The 19,014-nt window shown below is 39.4% G+C and overlaps 1 protein-coding gene across 1 annotated transcript in view; it reads left to right on the plus strand.

Moving 5' to 3' along the window:
- The window catches only part of LOC134654506 (dynein axonemal heavy chain 1-like), a 69,025-nt gene that overhangs the window by 42,080 nt on the left and 7,931 nt on the right, over positions 1-19,014 (plus strand). The window contains exons 54-74 of the mRNA XM_063509952.1: positions 78-299; positions 985-1,146; positions 1,959-2,136; positions 2,720-2,850; positions 3,944-4,049; positions 4,809-4,963; positions 9,250-9,438; positions 9,646-9,775; positions 10,293-10,440; positions 10,819-10,922; positions 11,256-11,332; positions 11,519-11,586; positions 11,716-11,845; positions 12,400-12,543; positions 12,827-12,993; positions 13,776-14,001; positions 14,501-14,696; positions 15,208-15,401; positions 16,041-16,195; positions 17,347-17,446; positions 18,307-18,439. Of these exons, the coding sequence (XP_063366022.1) occupies positions 78-299; positions 985-1,146; positions 1,959-2,136; positions 2,720-2,850; positions 3,944-4,049; positions 4,809-4,963; positions 9,250-9,438; positions 9,646-9,775; positions 10,293-10,440; positions 10,819-10,922; positions 11,256-11,332; positions 11,519-11,586; positions 11,716-11,845; positions 12,400-12,543; positions 12,827-12,993; positions 13,776-14,001; positions 14,501-14,696; positions 15,208-15,401; positions 16,041-16,195; positions 17,347-17,446; positions 18,307-18,439 (3,115 nt within the window). The remainder of the gene's footprint in view (positions 1-77; positions 300-984; positions 1,147-1,958; positions 2,137-2,719; positions 2,851-3,943; positions 4,050-4,808; positions 4,964-9,249; positions 9,439-9,645; positions 9,776-10,292; positions 10,441-10,818; positions 10,923-11,255; positions 11,333-11,518; positions 11,587-11,715; positions 11,846-12,399; positions 12,544-12,826; positions 12,994-13,775; positions 14,002-14,500; positions 14,697-15,207; positions 15,402-16,040; positions 16,196-17,346; positions 17,447-18,306; positions 18,440-19,014) is intronic.

Genomic DNA, 19,014 nt, shown 5'->3' on the forward strand with positions numbered 1-19,014 from the left:
TTCTTCTTGACCTTTTCCCATTTACTTGGGGTCGGCCTTTCTTGTCCTTTTCCTCCACGATCTTATCATAATTTCAGATAAAAATGGAATCCTTCTTAGAAGACCTAAACAACATCCTAAGCTCCGGTGATGTCCCAAACATCTACGAAGCCGAGGACTTGGACAAGATCTTCATGTCCGTCCGTCACGCCGTGATGGAGATGAACCTGCCTGCTACCAAGACGAACCTCTTCACTTGCTATCAGAAGAGGGTTCGGAGCAATCTGCATATAGTCATCGTCATGAGCCCTGTGGGAGAGGTGACAATTAACGGTTTCCGTACATAGTCGGTAGTGAGCCTGCCTACAAGGCTTGAGGTCCTGGATTTGAATCCCGGAAAGGACATTTATTTGTGTTTATCTTATCAGCAACATTTGTTTTATGGTGTGTTTGTTTTTAAAGGATGTATCTATTGCTATGTATTATATGTATTTATACAAGCATTATTGAGTCTACGAGTAATTCAACTTTTTAGTGTCAATCCGTTTCAGGGCGTCCGCTAGCTGGCGCCCGCGCACGCGATTGCCATTCCGCGCCAGTTAGCGTTACTCATACTTTTATTTTCTCAGAAACGTTCGTATAATTTGTCATGCTACTTCAGTCAACCTCATTACTTTTTTGTACCGAGACTGACTGAAATAGCAAGACTAGTAGGTATGTACTACATCTGTACAGTGGGCCAAGAAAGTGGTCTACCACCCTACGGTTGAGGTTCGTTTGAACGTCATGAGACAACAAGGTCGATTTACTTTAAACTCCGTTAGAAAAGTCAACCTTAGCGATCGTTAGATCTCGCAGAAACTTTTGTCAAAACTGGTAGACCACTTTCTTGGCCCACTGTACCTACTATTTTTCGTTAACCCGCTCACCGGCTCCGTGCAACCGCGCCAGCTAGCCGACGCTTCCAAGGTTTTCTGTAAGACTGACTATGCACTTATTTACCAGATATTCCGCGCTAGACTCCGCATGTTCCCGTCCCTCGTAAACTGCTGCACCATCGACTGGTTCAGCGAGTGGCCCAAGTCTGCGCTGGAGTCCGTTGCCAATCATTTCTTTCAACACATGCAAGAGCTGCAGACCACAGAGCAGGTGTACGAGGCTATGGTTGTAAGTATTTTATTAGAGACAACCTTTAGTCAAGTCTTTTATTTTATTTTTATTTTTGATGCGTTGGATTGATAGCTTTTTGTGAATTCATTAATTTTCAAATTGGCTTGACTTAATTGACCGTTTCCCGACATTCTGCCATTTCGAGAGTTATTGTTGTTTTAACCGCTTAATCCATGTAATAAAAATATTAGTTTAATTTGATCAATAGAGTTGAATATCATATATCCACCACGTAATGCATGTAATTCACGCACCTTAAAGCACTTGTGCAAGTTACTTGCATTGTTTGAACAACAGTATAAACACCATGCGAGTCTTGGCTAGCTAGCATGTACGCACGAACGTTCTATTAGGGTTCCGTACCCAAAGGGTAAAAACGGGACCCTATTACTAAGACTCCGCTGTCCGTCCGTCCGTCCGTCCGTCCGTCCGTCTGTCACCAGGCTGTATCTCACGAACCGTGATAGCTAGACAGTTGAAATTTTCACAGATAATGTATTTCTGTTGTCGCTATAACAACAAATACTAAAAACAGAATAAAATAAATATTTAAGTGGGGCTCCCATACATCAAACGTGATTTTTGACCGAAGTTAAGCAACGTCGGGCCGGGTCAGTACTTGGATGGGTGACCGTTTTTTTTGCTTGTTTTGCTTTATTTTTTGTTGATGGTGCGGAACCCTCCGTGCGCGAGTCCGACTCGCACTTGGCCGGTTTTTTTTGTTATGCAATGGGCGTCCCCTCCGCTTTGGCCCCCGCAATTTTTGAGTCAGTATTTTTTTGCTCCATCAAAAAATTTCTTGTTCTTAGTCTGTCTGCTGCTTCGCTCATCAAAGCGTCGTGGACGCTAGCGCTAAATTCCTAGCGCAGCTGAATCGGCTCAACTACGTCACTCCCATGTCCTACATGGAGATGTTGGGATGCTACGCGGAGATGTTTAGGAAAAAACAAAATGATATATTGAAGGAGTCAAATGCTCTTAAAACCGGTGAGTTGTAAAATTATATTCACATGTTTATGCCATTCTTAAATTTTATTAGTATAAAATATTATTAACTAGCTTTTGCTGCGTGGAATTTGGAATTTCCGTGGCTTATTTTTTAACCTATCCGTATTTTATTGATCCCCTTAATTTACAAACTTCCACCCCCTTTTCACCTCCTAAAGGGATGGCTAATTGGTCCGTTACGAGAGGATTTTGGGGATAAAGAATATTCTATATATCCTTTCTCACAACTAAAACTACTTATCTCCATATTCAATTTCATCTCAGTCGGTTTAGTGGCTACTGATTTCCCATACAAACTAACATTTCATCCCCTTAATGGTGATTTCTGGCTTCTGCGATAAAAGCTACCCTCTATGTCTCGGGGAAGGCCCCGGGACTCAAACTATATCTATACCAAATTTCATCTAAATCGGTTCAGCGGTTTAAGCGTGAAGAGGTAATAGATATACAGACAGACAGATAGACAGACAGACAGACAGACAGACAGACAGACAGACAGACAGACAGATAGACACACTTTCGCATTTATAGTATTAGTATGGATTATGGATGTCCTCGTTAGGTCTGAACAAGTTGAACCAGACAGAGGTGGAGGTAAAGCAGCTTCAGATAGAGCTCGCTGAACTGAAGCCGCTCATGGAGAAGGCGGCCGAAGAGACCAGAAAAGTCATTGAACGGATTGCTATAGATACGGTGAGCATAATTTCGGTATAGTCTTGGTGGTCCCATTCGTTTTTTGCCAAGTTCTTAACGAATGAGACTAAAAAATAGTTATTTGTACACCAAGAGATCAAAGTTTGATATTTCTTCGAGTGCTTATTTTGAGTCCCGTGCAAGCGAAAGATTCTATACTAGATTCACGAGCGTAGCGAGTGAATCTAATTTAGAATCTTGAGCGTAGTAAGGGACTCAAAAGCGTACGAGATGTAAATAACTTTGATCTCGCGTAGTTCACAAAACTTTTCACCTCAGCAGTGAGAACATATTAGAGAACCCGAAAAATGTATTCCTTCTTCATCACTTACCTCTATTCACTCATGTTTTCTTAACATATACCAACAATTACATTTTCACCTCAGCAGCTCGAACAAGGGTACTTTGCTACTTAAAAACAGTGAGCAAAATCGCATTTTGCTCACTGAGTGAGACAAAATGAGCAAAATGGGATTTTGCTCACCCAGTGAGCAAAATGCGATTTTGCTCACTGTTTTTAAGTAGCAAAGTACCCTTGTTCGAGCTGCTGAGGTGAAAAAGAAATTGACTAACATCGAACATGCCCAAAGAAGATGATGACGAATACTGGAATGAACCGGAATAAGAAATAGGCAAACAACAAAATATAACCAAAGATAACAAAGACCACCGATGAACTCGACGAATGTAGAATGTGTGACGAAAGCAGAATGGGACTACGAAAGGGACTACCCAAGACGATACCATAACTTCCTAGTTTAAAGTTTTCTTTATCCTTGAGGAAAAAGAGGTGTCTTTGAAAATGTTAGCAAAGCCAAGGTATTTTGTTGAGTGTGGCTAAAAACTAGAATCAGGAAAAAACAGATAAATTGCATTATACAGGGTTGGTCGCAGGTATACTTGATATTTGCGTTAGTAATGCTACTAAATGTCCAGGGGCCCGTTTCTCAAAAGCTTGTAACTTGTAATTTACAAGTGGAAGTTCCTTTCTAACAAAAGCTGTCAAAAAGTGACATCCGCTTGTATTACAAGTTACAAGCTTTTGAGAAACGGGCCCCAGAAACTGTCCTAAACATACTTGTACTGGTTATAGGCGATTGCAGAAGAAGCACGCATCAAGGTGGAAAAAGAACAAGCAGTTGCCGAGAAGATGGCATCAGAAACAACAGCTATGGCTGAAGATGCTCAAAAAGATCTGGGTAAAGTATTTATTTGTAGTCACGGCTAACCTGTGCCATTATTTTGAGGTTAGGAAAGCGAAAGCGGTTGTAGATGAGTTGTTTAGGCGTGTGGCTTTCATTATGTAGGTTCAAATCATTTGATGATTATCACTTTCTTTTCCTGTTTCTAAGAATAAATTTATGAGATTACCTACTCCGCTATAGGTCAACGTTGCGATCAAATTTATAGGCCCACTGTCATAAATGAGAGGACACCTGAGTCCAAGGTGAGTGTGCTTGCGAAGCAGTGGAATCAACTGCACTAATATCCATGCATGTGTGATTGATGTTCCCCTGCTTTGCACAGGACCCCTCTTACAAAAGGGTAATTTTAAAGTCAAGAGTTGAATGAACCATTATCTATCCTCTTGGGGTTCGATGTCTTAATACTAGTACAAATAACCTCCAATGAAATTTAACACATTCAGTGCCGAAAACCCGACTATCGGGTATTTTATGATTTCGTTCCCAGGCCGGACGACCCGATAATAGTCGGGATCGTGGTAATACAGCTTTATATGACGAAATGTTTGTGGCCTGGCGCAGATGTCTTGTTTGGTTGGGTGGCAATGAATGTGTTAAATCTTAATTAAATGGAACAGAGTTGCTTTTGTTTTGTTTCGTTCGATTTTAAAATAAGGCAAATTCAACTCTATTTTCTAATACCATTGATTCAAATTCGATTGGCAATTTTCCTTGTATGGTGGTTCGCTAGAGGCTATATTCCTTCGGTTTCAGACGAAGCGTTACCAGCCCTTAAGGCTGCCGAGAAGGCGCTACAAGAGTTGAACCGTAACGATGTGGTGGAGGTGAAAGCCATGAAGAAGCCTCCCGCTGGTGTGGTGCTCGTCATTGAGTCCTTGTGCATGGTCTTCGATATCAAACCTGTCAAGGTAAGGACACTCAGTGGACACTTCGATAGGACCTTTAGGCTGTTGCTAATTTCTTCAACTTAGCTTGTTTAGCTTGTTATTTGGTTAGAAGTACAAGTCGATTTACATTCATTTATCGCTGCGCTGACTAATATTCACTTTGTCAGTGAATACTTATTTCAAAAATTAAACACTCTATTAACGAATAATCTCACTCATCGTAATTTTCCCGGTGATCGCTCAAGTCTGTTATATCGTGATCAGTTTATCTCTTCACAACACCTCTGGATCTGGAATAGTAGTAGTAAACTCTTTATTGTATAAAAATACATATTAAGGCGAGGTATGCCCGGGGAAAATTTTCAGATTCTGTCAAATTATCCCATTTCACACACAAGCACACTTCACGCACACTACCTCACTTTACTGGGACAGGTCAGTGACCCAAGCTGTTTTTTTTTAAGATGCAGATGAGAGCATTTTGAGTTTAGTGTTAACCATTGGCCTTTTTAGAGGCACATGAACTGTAAAAGCGTTCCATTGAAAGAAGAAAGAGAAACAATACATTTTATCTTGCTTTCCTTGTCTGTTAATGTCAAACGTGACGTACTTAAATGTAAATAATCTAATTCATTTGATTGTTGTTGAGATGCGCATTGCGCATACTAAATAAACCGAATAAATACGGAAGTCTTCAGATGTAGGTAATACGTTATTTAGGTACCAACTGTATTCTGTCCGGCTTTCGATAAGGCGCAAAATCAATTCAATGACAATTTCAATGAACTCATAATTATGTGTATTCCGATGATGTTATTATTATATATGACTTACCTTAGCTTCAAATTGTATATACTATTATTTAGTTATTAATACAGTCACCTGCAATAATATGTTACACAACGAAAGACCTCAATAATATCTGACACGACCTTATTTGTAGAGCCATAAGAGCGTGTCACATATTCGTGCGGCCTTCAAAGAGATAGATATCTACACCTTTGGGTTCAATTGGCGTAAAGGACAGTTTGACGAAAATGAGTTATACAGTTTTTTTCAGAATTCTAAGCGTTCTGCATAGTTTAAATTTCGATACCTCGAGAAAAGATGCTTTTACGACCCAATTTTTACACTATGAGCTTGCAAAAACAGCTTAGCTCAAGGGGCGTAAATGACCAGTTAGTTATAAATTATAAGTTCAAAGATAGTATCGTAAAGGTTATTAATTACACAATAATCAAATTAATTAACAAAATTATAATAAAAACAATATAAGTAGGTATATTAAAATTAAAATCAATAACAATAAGTAAAAAATATAATATTAAAAATTAAAACTAATAATACATAAAAACAGTCAGTTAGACGCCCTGTGCAGCAAATCCCAGTGTAGCTGGAAAGGGCCGTCTAGGCGCTCTGCCACCGTCTGAAGGAGGCTATTCGGGCTGCCGCGCAGGCGCCTCACCAAGGACGCAACGCGCTTGCGCATTATGGCATAGAAGCCATCCGTACGTCTCTCGCAAAACATCCCCGATGCACTGCAATGGCGCGGCAGCCCCAACAGCATCCTAAAGCTATTATTATATTGGACGCGTAGGGCGCTGAGAGCCCGTTTAGTGTAGTTGATCCATAGGCTGCAGTTAATTTGTGGCTTAGTAGTTTTTAGTACATTACCGTAACTTGACCCCCTAGGAAACTATTGATACTGGATAGGAATGGAATCGATTGGCATCCAAAAATAGCATGTGAAAAATAAAAGTTTTCATTGTCATACACATTGTCTGGGAAAAGTTTTCCTTGCTTTTTGGGATTTTTCTAGCCGGATTTTTTCTCTGATTGCATACAAGCTTTTGATTCTCAATAGGAATGGGATCGATTGGCATCAAAAAAAGGTTTGTCAAAAAATTCCTTTTTTTCGCACCCTGTATGTTTTTTCCAAAATCTGTAAAAGCCAATCTTCATTAATTTGAAATCGAAGAAAGGTCTTCTAAGACCGTTTCCTCGTAGCAGCACGGGATCTGGTAGCTGCCCTCACTGACCTAAAAAGAAAATCCACCCTGTATAAGGCGGCTAGCATTAAGCACTGGGATATTTAGTTTACCGTCTTCATTAACATGACTACCGTGACTAGTAACTAATACACCCCGAATTTGGAATAAAATAGTCTGAGAATGTCACTTACGACCCCCTACTAAACAAGATACACTAAATTACCAAAAAATGTATGGGTGTAAAAGACATTCATAGTGTTTTTGACCAATTGTAAAGGACATTGAGTAACTTCTTTCGTATTTAATTCATACAATGGCCGCTAATTCAGGGTAAAGTTACTAAAATTTTGAGTACTTTTTTAATACACATCAAAAATGTAGCTTCATAAACAACAAAAATATTATATAAATATCAACATTTAAAAAAAATCGCTGTTTTTCGCGTCTTATGAAAACTAAAATTTTGTCCTTTACGCCAACTGAACCCAAAGGTATCGATACTATTCCAGGTGACTGTACCTAGCTAATAAGAAAAAATTGCATGCTTCTACAAGTGAACTGTACGCATCCAGAATTACTACATACCTATCTATCACTACATTTTTGCAAATAAACATTTCTTTATCTTTATTAATAAATAAAGTCCTGGCAGGGTGGAAATTGGTGGGTGGAAAATAGGTATTTTATACATGTAGAAATGTAACCTACCTACTTACTTACTGTATATATTAGGATTGCACATAAATTTGATATACATAGAATGTTGCACTATGCGGAGACTGATTTAGCTACGGTGTAAGCAGTACGGTACCGCTTTTTACACGACTGCCCAAACAAAAAGAGTGTATTGTTTTCAGCGTTAGTGTTTGTATGTATTTATTACTAAAGTAAAAAGTAAACTAATCTGAAAAAAAATCTTAAAATTACGCAAACATTGTATATGCATTTATTTGGTACCTAGTAAATTTGTATAATACTGTTTATATGTATCCAAACAACCACAAACACAAACCAGACCGCACCGGTATTGGCTTGTAAGCCTCGTAGGTAAGTATATCTCGGTCTCAAAAGCCGCAAAAACTCGCTAGGACTGAGGCTAGACCATAGCCGCTTATTTTTTCTTGGTTAACCGCAACAAAATAGGCCGTAAAAATGTCATCATATAAAGCTGTAGTACCACGTTCCCGACTATCGGGTCGTCCGGCCTGGGAACGAAATCATAAAATACCCGATAGTCGGGTTATCGGCACTGAATGTTAATAGGTAATATTTGAAGAACAAAAGTTCTCTAACATAAATACAAAATCACAAAATTGTCATCTGTCATCACAGTTCATTGACGTACAGAAGTCACGTAGGAACGTTTTTAAAATGACGCTATATTAATACCAGCATAATGAAAATTAATTCCAATCAGTAAAAATGAGTCTTCAAACTTTTTTCATTTTAAGCGGGATTTCAAGGAGCAAATTACTTAAATTATATTGTAATCGTATTGTTTTAAGATAGTTTACTGCGTTTTTCAACCATTATGCCCCGTAAATAACAGCAAATCAAATTTAAAATGAAACTCGAGCTCCACGTGATGATAATTATTTACCCTATTTCTTTTAATGCAAACTGTCTACTGGTATACTTTTTCGTATACGTACATGATTTATTTGTCAAGAGTAAGCTGTCATGGAGCTCCAAAGCGCGATGCGTCCGCCTTCATCCGAGGCCAGCGGCCATCTGAATCAAAGAAGTTGCGTGCACGGGACCGCTGATATCATGTCTTTGAATATATTTATTTAATGTTCATTTAAAAAAAAAGGAATCACTGAGTTCCATCAAGAATAAGATTGCGCGTTATTAGAAGCAAATTTCATATCTTTATCTTTTGTGCCAAAATTGTTACGAATATTTCAAGTCCGTTTTAGACCTATGTTCGTGATTGTTTTCTATCGAGCGAAAGTCAAAAACTTAGGGTTCGAATCGTTGAGTTCCCTAGAAAAAGGCCTCAAGATTGCTTATACAACTCATGGCAGCTGTACGGTGATCCAAAAAAGCGCTACGAATATTTTAAAACTCCGTTTTCTGAACTCACTTCACCTTAAAAACATACAATTAGTAAGAAGTACAAAAAAGCGAACTTATTATCCTTTTGAGGGATCTCTTCCAGTTAACCTATGAGTAGATGAGAGGAGAGAGTGACAAAAGAAGGTAACAAATGCAGCAAAATGATGACTTTCTATCTTTGGCGTTGTTCCTCTTCCTCTGTCCCTGGTTTCGTCAACTTACCCAACTTATATACTTCAACTCTTACTGCCCTCGTAGGAACAAGGAGCAAATTTCGGGGAGAAGGTCCTCAACTACTGGAAGCCAGGATCACAGATGTTATCAGACCCCACCGCTTTCCTCGACTCCCTCATGAAGTTCGATAAGGAATCTATTACAGAAGACATGATCAAAAAACTGAAGCGCTTCGTCACCAATCCCGACTATGATCCTGCTAAGATTCTGAAGGTTAAATTACGTTCGCGATTTATTCTACATGACAGGCGTGGAAAATCAAACGTATTTTCGCAAAACGCTCTGGCCAAGTTTAAAAATTAAGATTTACCTACTTAATACTTTTTTTCCTACCTACCTACAGCATCTAAAGGTTAAAACTAAGCCAGAAATTATGTAGGTATGCTTTTCTATGCATAAAAACTTTAATTATTGCCGTAGGTGTCAAAAGCTTGCCAGTCTCTTTGCATGTGGGTCCACGCCATGTACAAATTTTATCATGTCAACAAAGCTGTGGCTCCCAAGAAGGCTGCCCTGGAAAAAGCTACCAAGGACCTTGCGGCTGTTGAAGGTACATGACAAACACTCATTTGTAATTATGATGATGATAACAAACTGTCTGTGGTGTTCTGCGCCGTACGTTTTGTGGTCACTGGATTCTCAAATGTACTGGGGCCTCACCATGGTGTCTTATTGCGATTTTGTTTAGGACCTAAACTGAATAGCTAAAGGACGGAGCTACATAAGTCGCATAATCCCGTTTCCATTTTCCGTATAGGAAAATTTCAGAAACTTCTCACATTTTTGTATGACGGTTGAAACATTCCGAAACGTCAAATGGAAATTTCTCATATTTCTGTGAATATTTCAAGAAATTTCCGAGAATTTTTCCGATTTTTGGAATCTTTCCGTACCTTGCACAATTGTACTCAAATGTAGACTTTTCATAACCAAAATACAACATAATTTTTGGTGCACGGTCCCATCTTCAGTGTCCATCTCGGGGCAAGATTTTTCATTAAGATTTACATATCTTATACAATTTTGGTTTAGATTCTGTTTCAGGGGTTTCATGTTTCTCATTACAGCTATACTAGCAAACGCTAGAGCGAAAATGCAAGCATTGCTCGAGGGCATTGCTAAGTTGAACGCATATTTGCAAGAGAAGGAGGAAGAAAAGAGAAAGATGGAAGATGATATTAACGCATGCTTAGCCAGAATGGACAGAGCTAACAGGTTTACTATAGAGTCTCTAATATCTGTTCATCTGTTCATAGTCGAACATGGATTAACAACAGTGTTAAGAGAATAATAGTTAGCACACATAGTGCTCAACACAAACAGCATGAATTAGAGTCTGTGCGGAAAGAGAAGAGTCGTGAAATGTATGGGATCCAATACATTCTACGACTCTTCTCTTTCCGCACAGACTATAAGCTTAGAAGCTCAAAGCGGGTGAGGTGTTCAAAGTGACATTGGCAAGATTTGGAGACCTGGCCCATTTTGCTACTTAGAGCTTCTAAGCTTATAATTCATGCTGTTTTTTGCGTCCTAGCAACTTATTAAACTTTCATGAAATTGAATACCTATACATAGGATGTCTGTTTTTTTTAGATTACTGAACGGATTGTCCAGCGAAAGAGTTCGATGGATTAAAACTATAGCAGATTTGGAAGTCGCTCTAGTAAATCTCATAGGAGACATTCTTTTGAGTGCTTGTGAGTTAACGGTTTAATCTTATCTGTAGTACCTATTCTGATTTGTGAAGTAATCGTTGTTGGTCTCTTACAACGTAAAGTCAATATACCAGGCCATATAATATGAGATGTTAAAAAGGTAGGTACTAGAGAGCGTCTAAGTCAAGGCTTTAGTGGAATAATAGTGGCAACAACTACAAAAATCTTAAACTTGCTACGAAGTTTATGGTATGGTATGGGAGTGATAATCTATTGTGTCGTTGCAGAGTTATTTTAGATAGACTTCATATTTGCTATACCTATAATGTCACGTGTATTGCATTGATTTGTACATATTTCGCAATGTTTCGACAGGCGCTGTGGGATACATAACACCTTTTACTGATGAGTTCCGGAGAGAGCTGCTCGGTCGTTGGATTCAGCACATAGTGGTACGTTACATTTTACTAGAAGATTATGCATGATTATCTACCCTAACTTTATAGGTACAGAAGACTTATGTCGCGTGCTAAATTGTCATACTTGAACTAAGCCGATATGCTTTTTCTATGCCTTCGTTTTTCACAAACTTCTTAACATTTTTCTACGATGCAATTTAAGTGACACCAACGTTACAGGACGTGCAAGTACCTCATACACATGGTGCCACACCGCTTTCTGTTTTGGGCGACGCTGTCGAAATCAGGTGAATATTTCAAATTTAATGTCAATGCGCTTATTTCAGAACCAGTCTTTCTAAGCTTAATAACATTACTGGTTCACTATTTATTTATGAATATATTATTCAGGGTAAATTAAACTCTTGTACCTTCAGAACATGGCAGATGTACGGATTACCTCGGGACCCTCTCTCCGTGGAGTCGGCAGTCTTGATCTCGAATTCCCGACGGTGGCCCCTCATCATCGATCCGCAGACACAGGCGAATAAGTGGATCAGAGCAATGGTAATACGGGAATTTTGAGAAGTCACAGAACAATACCATTATCGAAATGTTTCTATGAATTGATTGACGACCGGTCTGGCCTAGTGGGTCCCGTGGGCCCTGCCTGTGAAGCCGCGGTCCTGGGTTCGAATCCCAGTAAGGGCATTTATTTGTGTGATGAGCACAGATATTTGTTCCTGAGTCATGGTTGTTTTCTATGTATTTAAGTATTTGTATATTATATCTATCGTTGTCTGAGTATCCACAACACAAGCCTTCCTGAGCTTACCGTGGGGCTTAGTCAATTTGTGTAAAAATGTCCATGTATTTATTTTATTTTATTTATTTATTTATTTATCTTAGAATGAGACATTTTACATACCTCGATATTGAGAACTGCTGGTTCAACATGATGTCAGCCGCAAATCAGCTTGTGTAGTAGTATACTCGTATGCTAACTTCCAATTTGAATCGCTGATGATCATGACTTGTCATTAACTTCCCAAACGTACTGAGTTGAAATCGTATTTTATGAAGCTGAAGGGTGTACTGTAATGCTTTTCCTTTGCATTCAGGGAAAAATTGACGGCATCGTAGTCGTCAAGCCAAACGACCGAGATTTATTGCGAAATTTTGAGTCGGCACTGCGCTTCGGAAAACCAATCTTATTGGAGAACGTTGGACAAGAACTAGATCCAGCTTTGGATCCTGTGTTAAAGGTAAAATCCAATCCATTTATTTATTTATATTTATATGAGCCTAGAGTGTCCGCCCAATGCTGGGCAAAGGCCTCCCTCCTCCCTTTCCACGTATCCCGGTCTTGACCCGTCTCCCACCAATTCCTGTCATAGGCGTTGAGGTCATCCCGCCAACGCCGTCGAGGTTTGCCGTGACCCCGAGTTGAAATATATATATTTTTAAATCGATAATTGTTTTTGATGACAATAAGAATGACCAATTTTTTTAAGATTCCTGATTACGTCAATATTTCCTTTTATACAGCGTCAATACTTCCGGCAAGCTGGTCAACTGGTACTAAAGCTGGGCGATTCCCTCATCCCATACATGCCGGGGTTCCGATTATATATCACGACTAAGTTGCCGAACCCTCGTTATACTCCTGAGACTTCTGTCAAAGTGCAGATCGTCAACTTTGCGCTCGTACCGAGGTAAGTAATACGTAGAAAACCTTTCATCCTTTAATTGTAATGCGCGGTTTGGAATTCATGTCTATGGAATAATTTTTGGTTGGGCGCCAGTTTTACAAAAAAATATTAACAACGTGGTGTCGATGTCGTTTTTAGGGTTCCGTAGCCAAATGGCAAAAAACGGAACCCTTATAGATTTGTCATGTCTGTCTGTCTGTCTGTCCGTCTGTCCGTCTGTTGAAACTTGGTAAGTAGATGTATTCTGTAAACCGCATTAAAATTTTCACACAAAAATAGAAAAAAAACAATAAATTTTTGGGGTTCCCCATACTTCGAACTGAAATTCAAATTTTTTTTTCTTCATCAAATCCATACGTGTGGGGTATCTATGGATAGGTCTTCAAAAATGATATTGAGGTTTCTAATATCATTTTTTTCTAAACTGAATAGTTTGCGCGAGAGACACTTCCAAAGTGGTAAAATGTGTGTCCCCCCCCCCCTGTAATTTCTAAAATAAGAGAATGATAAAACTAAAAAAAATATATGATGTACATTACCATGTAAACTTCCACCGAAAATTGGTTTGAACGAGATCTAGTAAGTAGTTTTTTTTTATACGTCATAAATCGCCTAAATACGGAACCCTTCATGGGCGAGTCCGACTCGCACTTGGCCGCTTTTTTTCTTTATTTCTTTCCTACTGCTCAAACTGTATTCTCCACTAAATTGTACTAACGGTCGAAGAAACATGTCTGTACCTACCGGAAGCTCAGATAATTAAAAAGTATAACGAACATTTCCAGTGGTCTAGCAGAACAGCTTTTATCCATCGTAGTAGCTCAAGAACGGCCAGACTTGGAAGAGCTGAGAGGTCAGCTGATCGTGACGCGGGCACAAATGGCTTCACAGCTGGCGGAGATGCAGTCGGACATTCTGTACGGATTGTCCAACAGCGAAGGGTCGCCTGTGGATGATGTACCCTTGATTTTGACCCTAGAAGCTATTAAGATAAAGAGCGCTGAAATCTTGGTTAGTCACTTTGAATGGGACTTAAACACCCTTATAATAGACTATAAGGTCAAATAGCTTTCTTAGATCTCGTACAAAATAAAATGAGGATAAGATTGGTCATAACCAATTATGACAAACCGTAAATGGTATCGAGACAAACCTTACTGGTTTACCGATACTTTTGTAATTAATCTTTATATTTTTTTTTTTATTTCTTTTTTAAAAAAAAAAAAAAAAAAAAAAATGACCATATTATGAACTTTCTTTAGAAGAGGTGGATTCCAAATTCGATAGGCAAAAACAAAACTCTGAAGTCTTATAGATTATCTTACTACTAAGTGACCCTTCTCTTTTTTTACTTCGTGGTCTTAACTTTTTTACCACTGATAAAAACATGCTTAAGCCCTTGATGATCGGAATCTGGCTCAAGCTTAAAATATATCTGATTTTGGGGCATTGCGTTGAAAATATCTCAAGTTTATAATCTTTGATTCAACTATGATATGTAAACCAACAGATAAAAGTAGAAGACATAGAGCGTACGACCATAGAGATCGACGACGCTCGGCAAGGTTACGTGCCCGTGGCGAATCGCGGGCAGATCCTTTTCTTCTGTCTGTCCGGGATGGCGAACGTGGACCCCATGTACCAGTACTCGCTGGAGTGGTTCGTGAAGCTGTTCATCAGGTCCATGGCGGAGACGGAACCTAACGGTACTTGTGGAGTCATTTTCTTTTAAATCGTAATGCTCATTGTGTCATAAGCCTTATTATCCAATCCATAAACCATAAAATACATTTATGAGGTATTTCCATCCAGAGATCTTCAAAAACCATATGGTGTTTGAAATCGACATCTTTAGATTAATGATCTATTGATATGGCTGTCATAAAAAAATACACTCGTGGAGAATCGATGTTATTATATTTATGTCGAGTGCGTTAGCTCGTTGTTAATTCTGGGTAATTTCATTTTTAACTAGCGCGATAAGTCGTGTTTTAGTAAAGTCTAATTAACCGTCACATTCCTGACAAAATGTATGGGATTTAACATTGACGATTTGTCAGATTTGTCAGTTTGGTGACAATTATGGTGCACAGTTAAGTGAAAATGCACTTCTATAATTTCAGTTTAACAAATCTTAAGATTTTTTACGTGTAATTTCATTCATGAATTTGGTCGGTTTTCATTAGCAGCGTTATTAGTTAGAAATTTTTTCCACAGAGGATATTATTGAGCGAGTAGAAACCATCATAGAGCACTTCACGTTTTTGCTCTACGTCAACGTGTGCAGGAGTTTGTTCGAGAAGCACAAGCTTCTGTTCGCTTTTCTACTCTGTGCTAGAATATTGATGGACAAGGGAGTCATCCGACATACCGAGTTCAACTTCCTACTGAATGGGGGTAAAATTGAGGAGGTGAGTAAAACTGCCTGAAAATGGCGAAAACTAAACACAGGTTACTCTACTTTTCAGTATTTAACCTTTTCGACGCCGTGTCAAACACAAAAGCTGTCACGCTGATGCTACGTCACCGAAGTGTCAAAACTCAAATTGAACTTTATGCATATGCTCGTAGGTCTATGTTGCTCTGTGGTCTGTGACTGATTAATCGGTCTTTGGCGTTGAACCTACGGTGCGGATATATCGGTCATTGGCTTCCAAAAGGTTAAACCTACTCCTATTACCCTAAGGGCCACTTGCACCATTCCAACCTGGGGTTAACCGGTTAAACCTGGAGCCATGGTTACCAGGACAATTTAACACATGGTTAACGGTTTAACAGCTTAACCCCGGGTTAGTAGGATGGTGCAAGTGGACCTAAATAACTTAGCCCTGTAATGGTGTCGTCCTGTATAGACGTCATAGTATCCATCTATTTTCAGTCACAAAGGGTAGGTACATGTATCTTATATGTTTATGTGTATTATGATGTGGTTAGGTTAGGTTTGACTTTTTCATGATGTGGCCAACCGATTTCATGAAATATGATTGCCACATAATGAGATTAATCAATACTAAGATCTGGCCACGACATGAACACAACTTGAATTGTAGGAACTTGAAAATCCGGAACCGAAATGGATCTCGGAACGCATGTGGTTGGACATGCAGCAGCTGGCTTCCGTTCCCACGATGAAGGCCTTCGTTGATGACTTCCCGAGCCAGTTGAAGCACTTTAAGGGTTACTACGACTCTATGAACCCCCATAAGTGCGTAATTGATGATAATAATTAGTGTAAGGCCTGAGTGGACGCTCGAGTTGGGCGTGCAGCGGGGCGGGGCGTGCGGCGTGCATGTTAAACAAATGCAAACGTATAGGAGCGGCCTTAGTGCACGCTGCTCAAATCACTTGGGAGCCCGACGCCACGCTGCACGCCCCGCCGAACGCTCCGCTTCGAGCGTCCACTACACCCTTACACTGCACCTTACACTTAAGAGTTTGGCCCCGTAGACAACATGCCAATCGCTAACGCTACGTAGCGAACGAAACACAACTGTTACTGTTACACTAATATGGAAGAGTGATAGAGAGACACAAAGCGATTCGATGGCAAAGCGATAGCGATTGTCACCTTAAGCCCCCTCCACACTCGTGCGCGAAGCCGCGAACGCGAGTGTGGAGTCGATTTTCACAGACAGCGAAATCGACTCCACACTCGCGTTCGCGGCTTCGCACGCGATTCACGCACATAGCCTGGAGCGAGCTTTAGCTAGGCCGTCTGTTCGGAAAGAGAAGAGTCGTGAAACGCATTGGGCCGCATACAATCCACGACTCTTCTCTTTCCGCACAGACTATACTTATGGCAAAAAAATAATTATCAATATAGATTGAAACTCTTCAATGTTTAGATCAGATATATGAGTAATGAGTATATTTTTTATGGGAGCTGACAGGTTAAATTCGATCATTTTTTACGTGATGTCTAAAAATAGTTATTACAGTATGGGGCTACTTTTCCGCACTAGTGCGTAAAATAGCACTTTTCATGCGTATGTCGAAACTTTAAAGTGCCATATGTACTGTAAAACGTTGTTCGATACACCTGCGAATAGGTAATTCGCAATTCGTGTCGATTTAAAACACTCCCTTCGGTCGTGTTTTAATTTATCGCCACTCGTTTCTAATTTCCTCTTTTTCGCACTTGTATCGAATATAACTATTTGCGCAACAAGTGAGCGATGTTGCTTTTTGCTGCGACGTATTTTGAGCCACGAGCATAATACGAAACTTCTTACATCTCCTTACCTACTTACTTATCATCTTATCCTCTTATCTTTTTACATTTAAGTACCTACTTACCATGCACCTACCTTTTTTGGTCTTTTTAGGTGTAACTAATTTTTGACCATACATTTTCAGGCTAGCGTATCCTAAACCGTTGGACACTCAGCTTGACTCATTCCAAAAACTGTTGGTGCTAAAATGTCTGAGGCCCGATAAAGTTGTGCCCGGATTACAGGTACCTATGTAGAAGGCTTGTCCAGTGATCCATTCGTAGACTAATTGTTTATAGCACATCTCAAATACCAACAGCTTCCTAAACCCAAAGAGAATTTAGTATAGAGACGGATTGTCAAAGTAAATTTTGTAGTCACAGTAAATTTACTGCCATCTTTTTAAAACTTTTAGAACGCCATTTGACTTTGATGCTTATTCTTTCACTGATATATGTGTTAAAGTTAAATATCAAAAAGTGGTGCCGTCTACACGAGTATATAGCCATCTTTACGAGCAATGACAATACGCCTTTATTTCAAATTCACTTTCCTAAAACTTATTCAACTTTATTGAAACACTTCACATCTATGAATTTGTTTTTTTACAAGCAATGTTATGCAGGTAAGGTCAACCGAGGTAAATGCGTCACTTGAGGTAAAAGCGTCTTTTAAAGATTTCTTCTAAACGGAACATTTTAGAACTATTGCAACCCTTTCTGTTTGAAGTGTGATCACTGAACTTTTAATGCAGATGGCTATAATAGTTAATAATATGTTGCGTTTCGAAGATATCTTCAAATGACGCATTTACCACAAGAGACGCATTTACCCATAGACTAGGAATCCTCTAGACGGAGTTTAGAGCAATTATTTCATGAAACCGATGCTGCCAAAAATACTGGGGTGCGGGGGACGAGGTGAGCGAGTCCCGTGCCGTGATTGGTCCGTTCAAAGACACGGACGTCACACAAAGACACTTTAACTCGAAAATGGAGTAAAACTACCGTATATTTGTGGCAGAGGGGGTAGCGCTACTATGCTCAGTCTAGCGGATGTCTTGTCTGTGCATTTACCTTGGTTGACCTTAATGGGTTTTGAACAGGATTACGTGGTGGTGGGGCTGGGGGGTCGTTTCGTGGAGCCCCAGCCGGCGGATCTAGCGGCGCTGTACGGCGAGTCCGACCCGCTCTCTCCGATAATATTCGTGCTTTCTACTGGCACAGACCCGGCTGCTGGTAAGAATGAGGGCTAGCGTTTTTTTGCTCACCAGTTGGCGCCACTGTTGATGTTGGTCCAGGAAAACAGATCTCAAAATTCTGCTATGTTTATTTTTATAAAATCAATACGTTGTAATATACACAAAGGTATTTTAACGTCTAAATTTGCCGTTATTTCAAACTGTTTAATTTTGTATATATTTTAGTTGGCACTTTTTTTTAACCACTAACTTTTATTGAGCTACTTATATCTATTGTTTACCATGATTATAATCAAAGATGGACAAAAATTTACCACAATTATGAATAACTAGTGAAAAAAGCGATAAAAAAGCTTGAAACCCCCAAAACTTCTATGCATTTAACATTTCGAAAGACCTCCAACTACACTAGCGCCCCTAGCGGCGAAATTACACGCGGTAGCTCTCATTATATTCCATTAGATTAGAACCTTCGAGTTGGCCCGCTTAATAGGTAGGTAGGTACTCGTAACATAAAGACGATTTGACGACTGATTTCAAGTGATTGGTAAAGAAGTCGCGCGTAGATTTTCTAGTAAAAGGTACCTAGCTGAATTTCGGGACTAATATTTA

This window comes from Cydia amplana, chromosome 15 (assembly GCF_948474715.1).
Source record: "Cydia amplana chromosome 15, ilCydAmpl1.1, whole genome shotgun sequence".
Lineage (NCBI taxonomy): Eukaryota > Metazoa > Arthropoda > Insecta > Lepidoptera > Tortricidae > Cydia > Cydia amplana.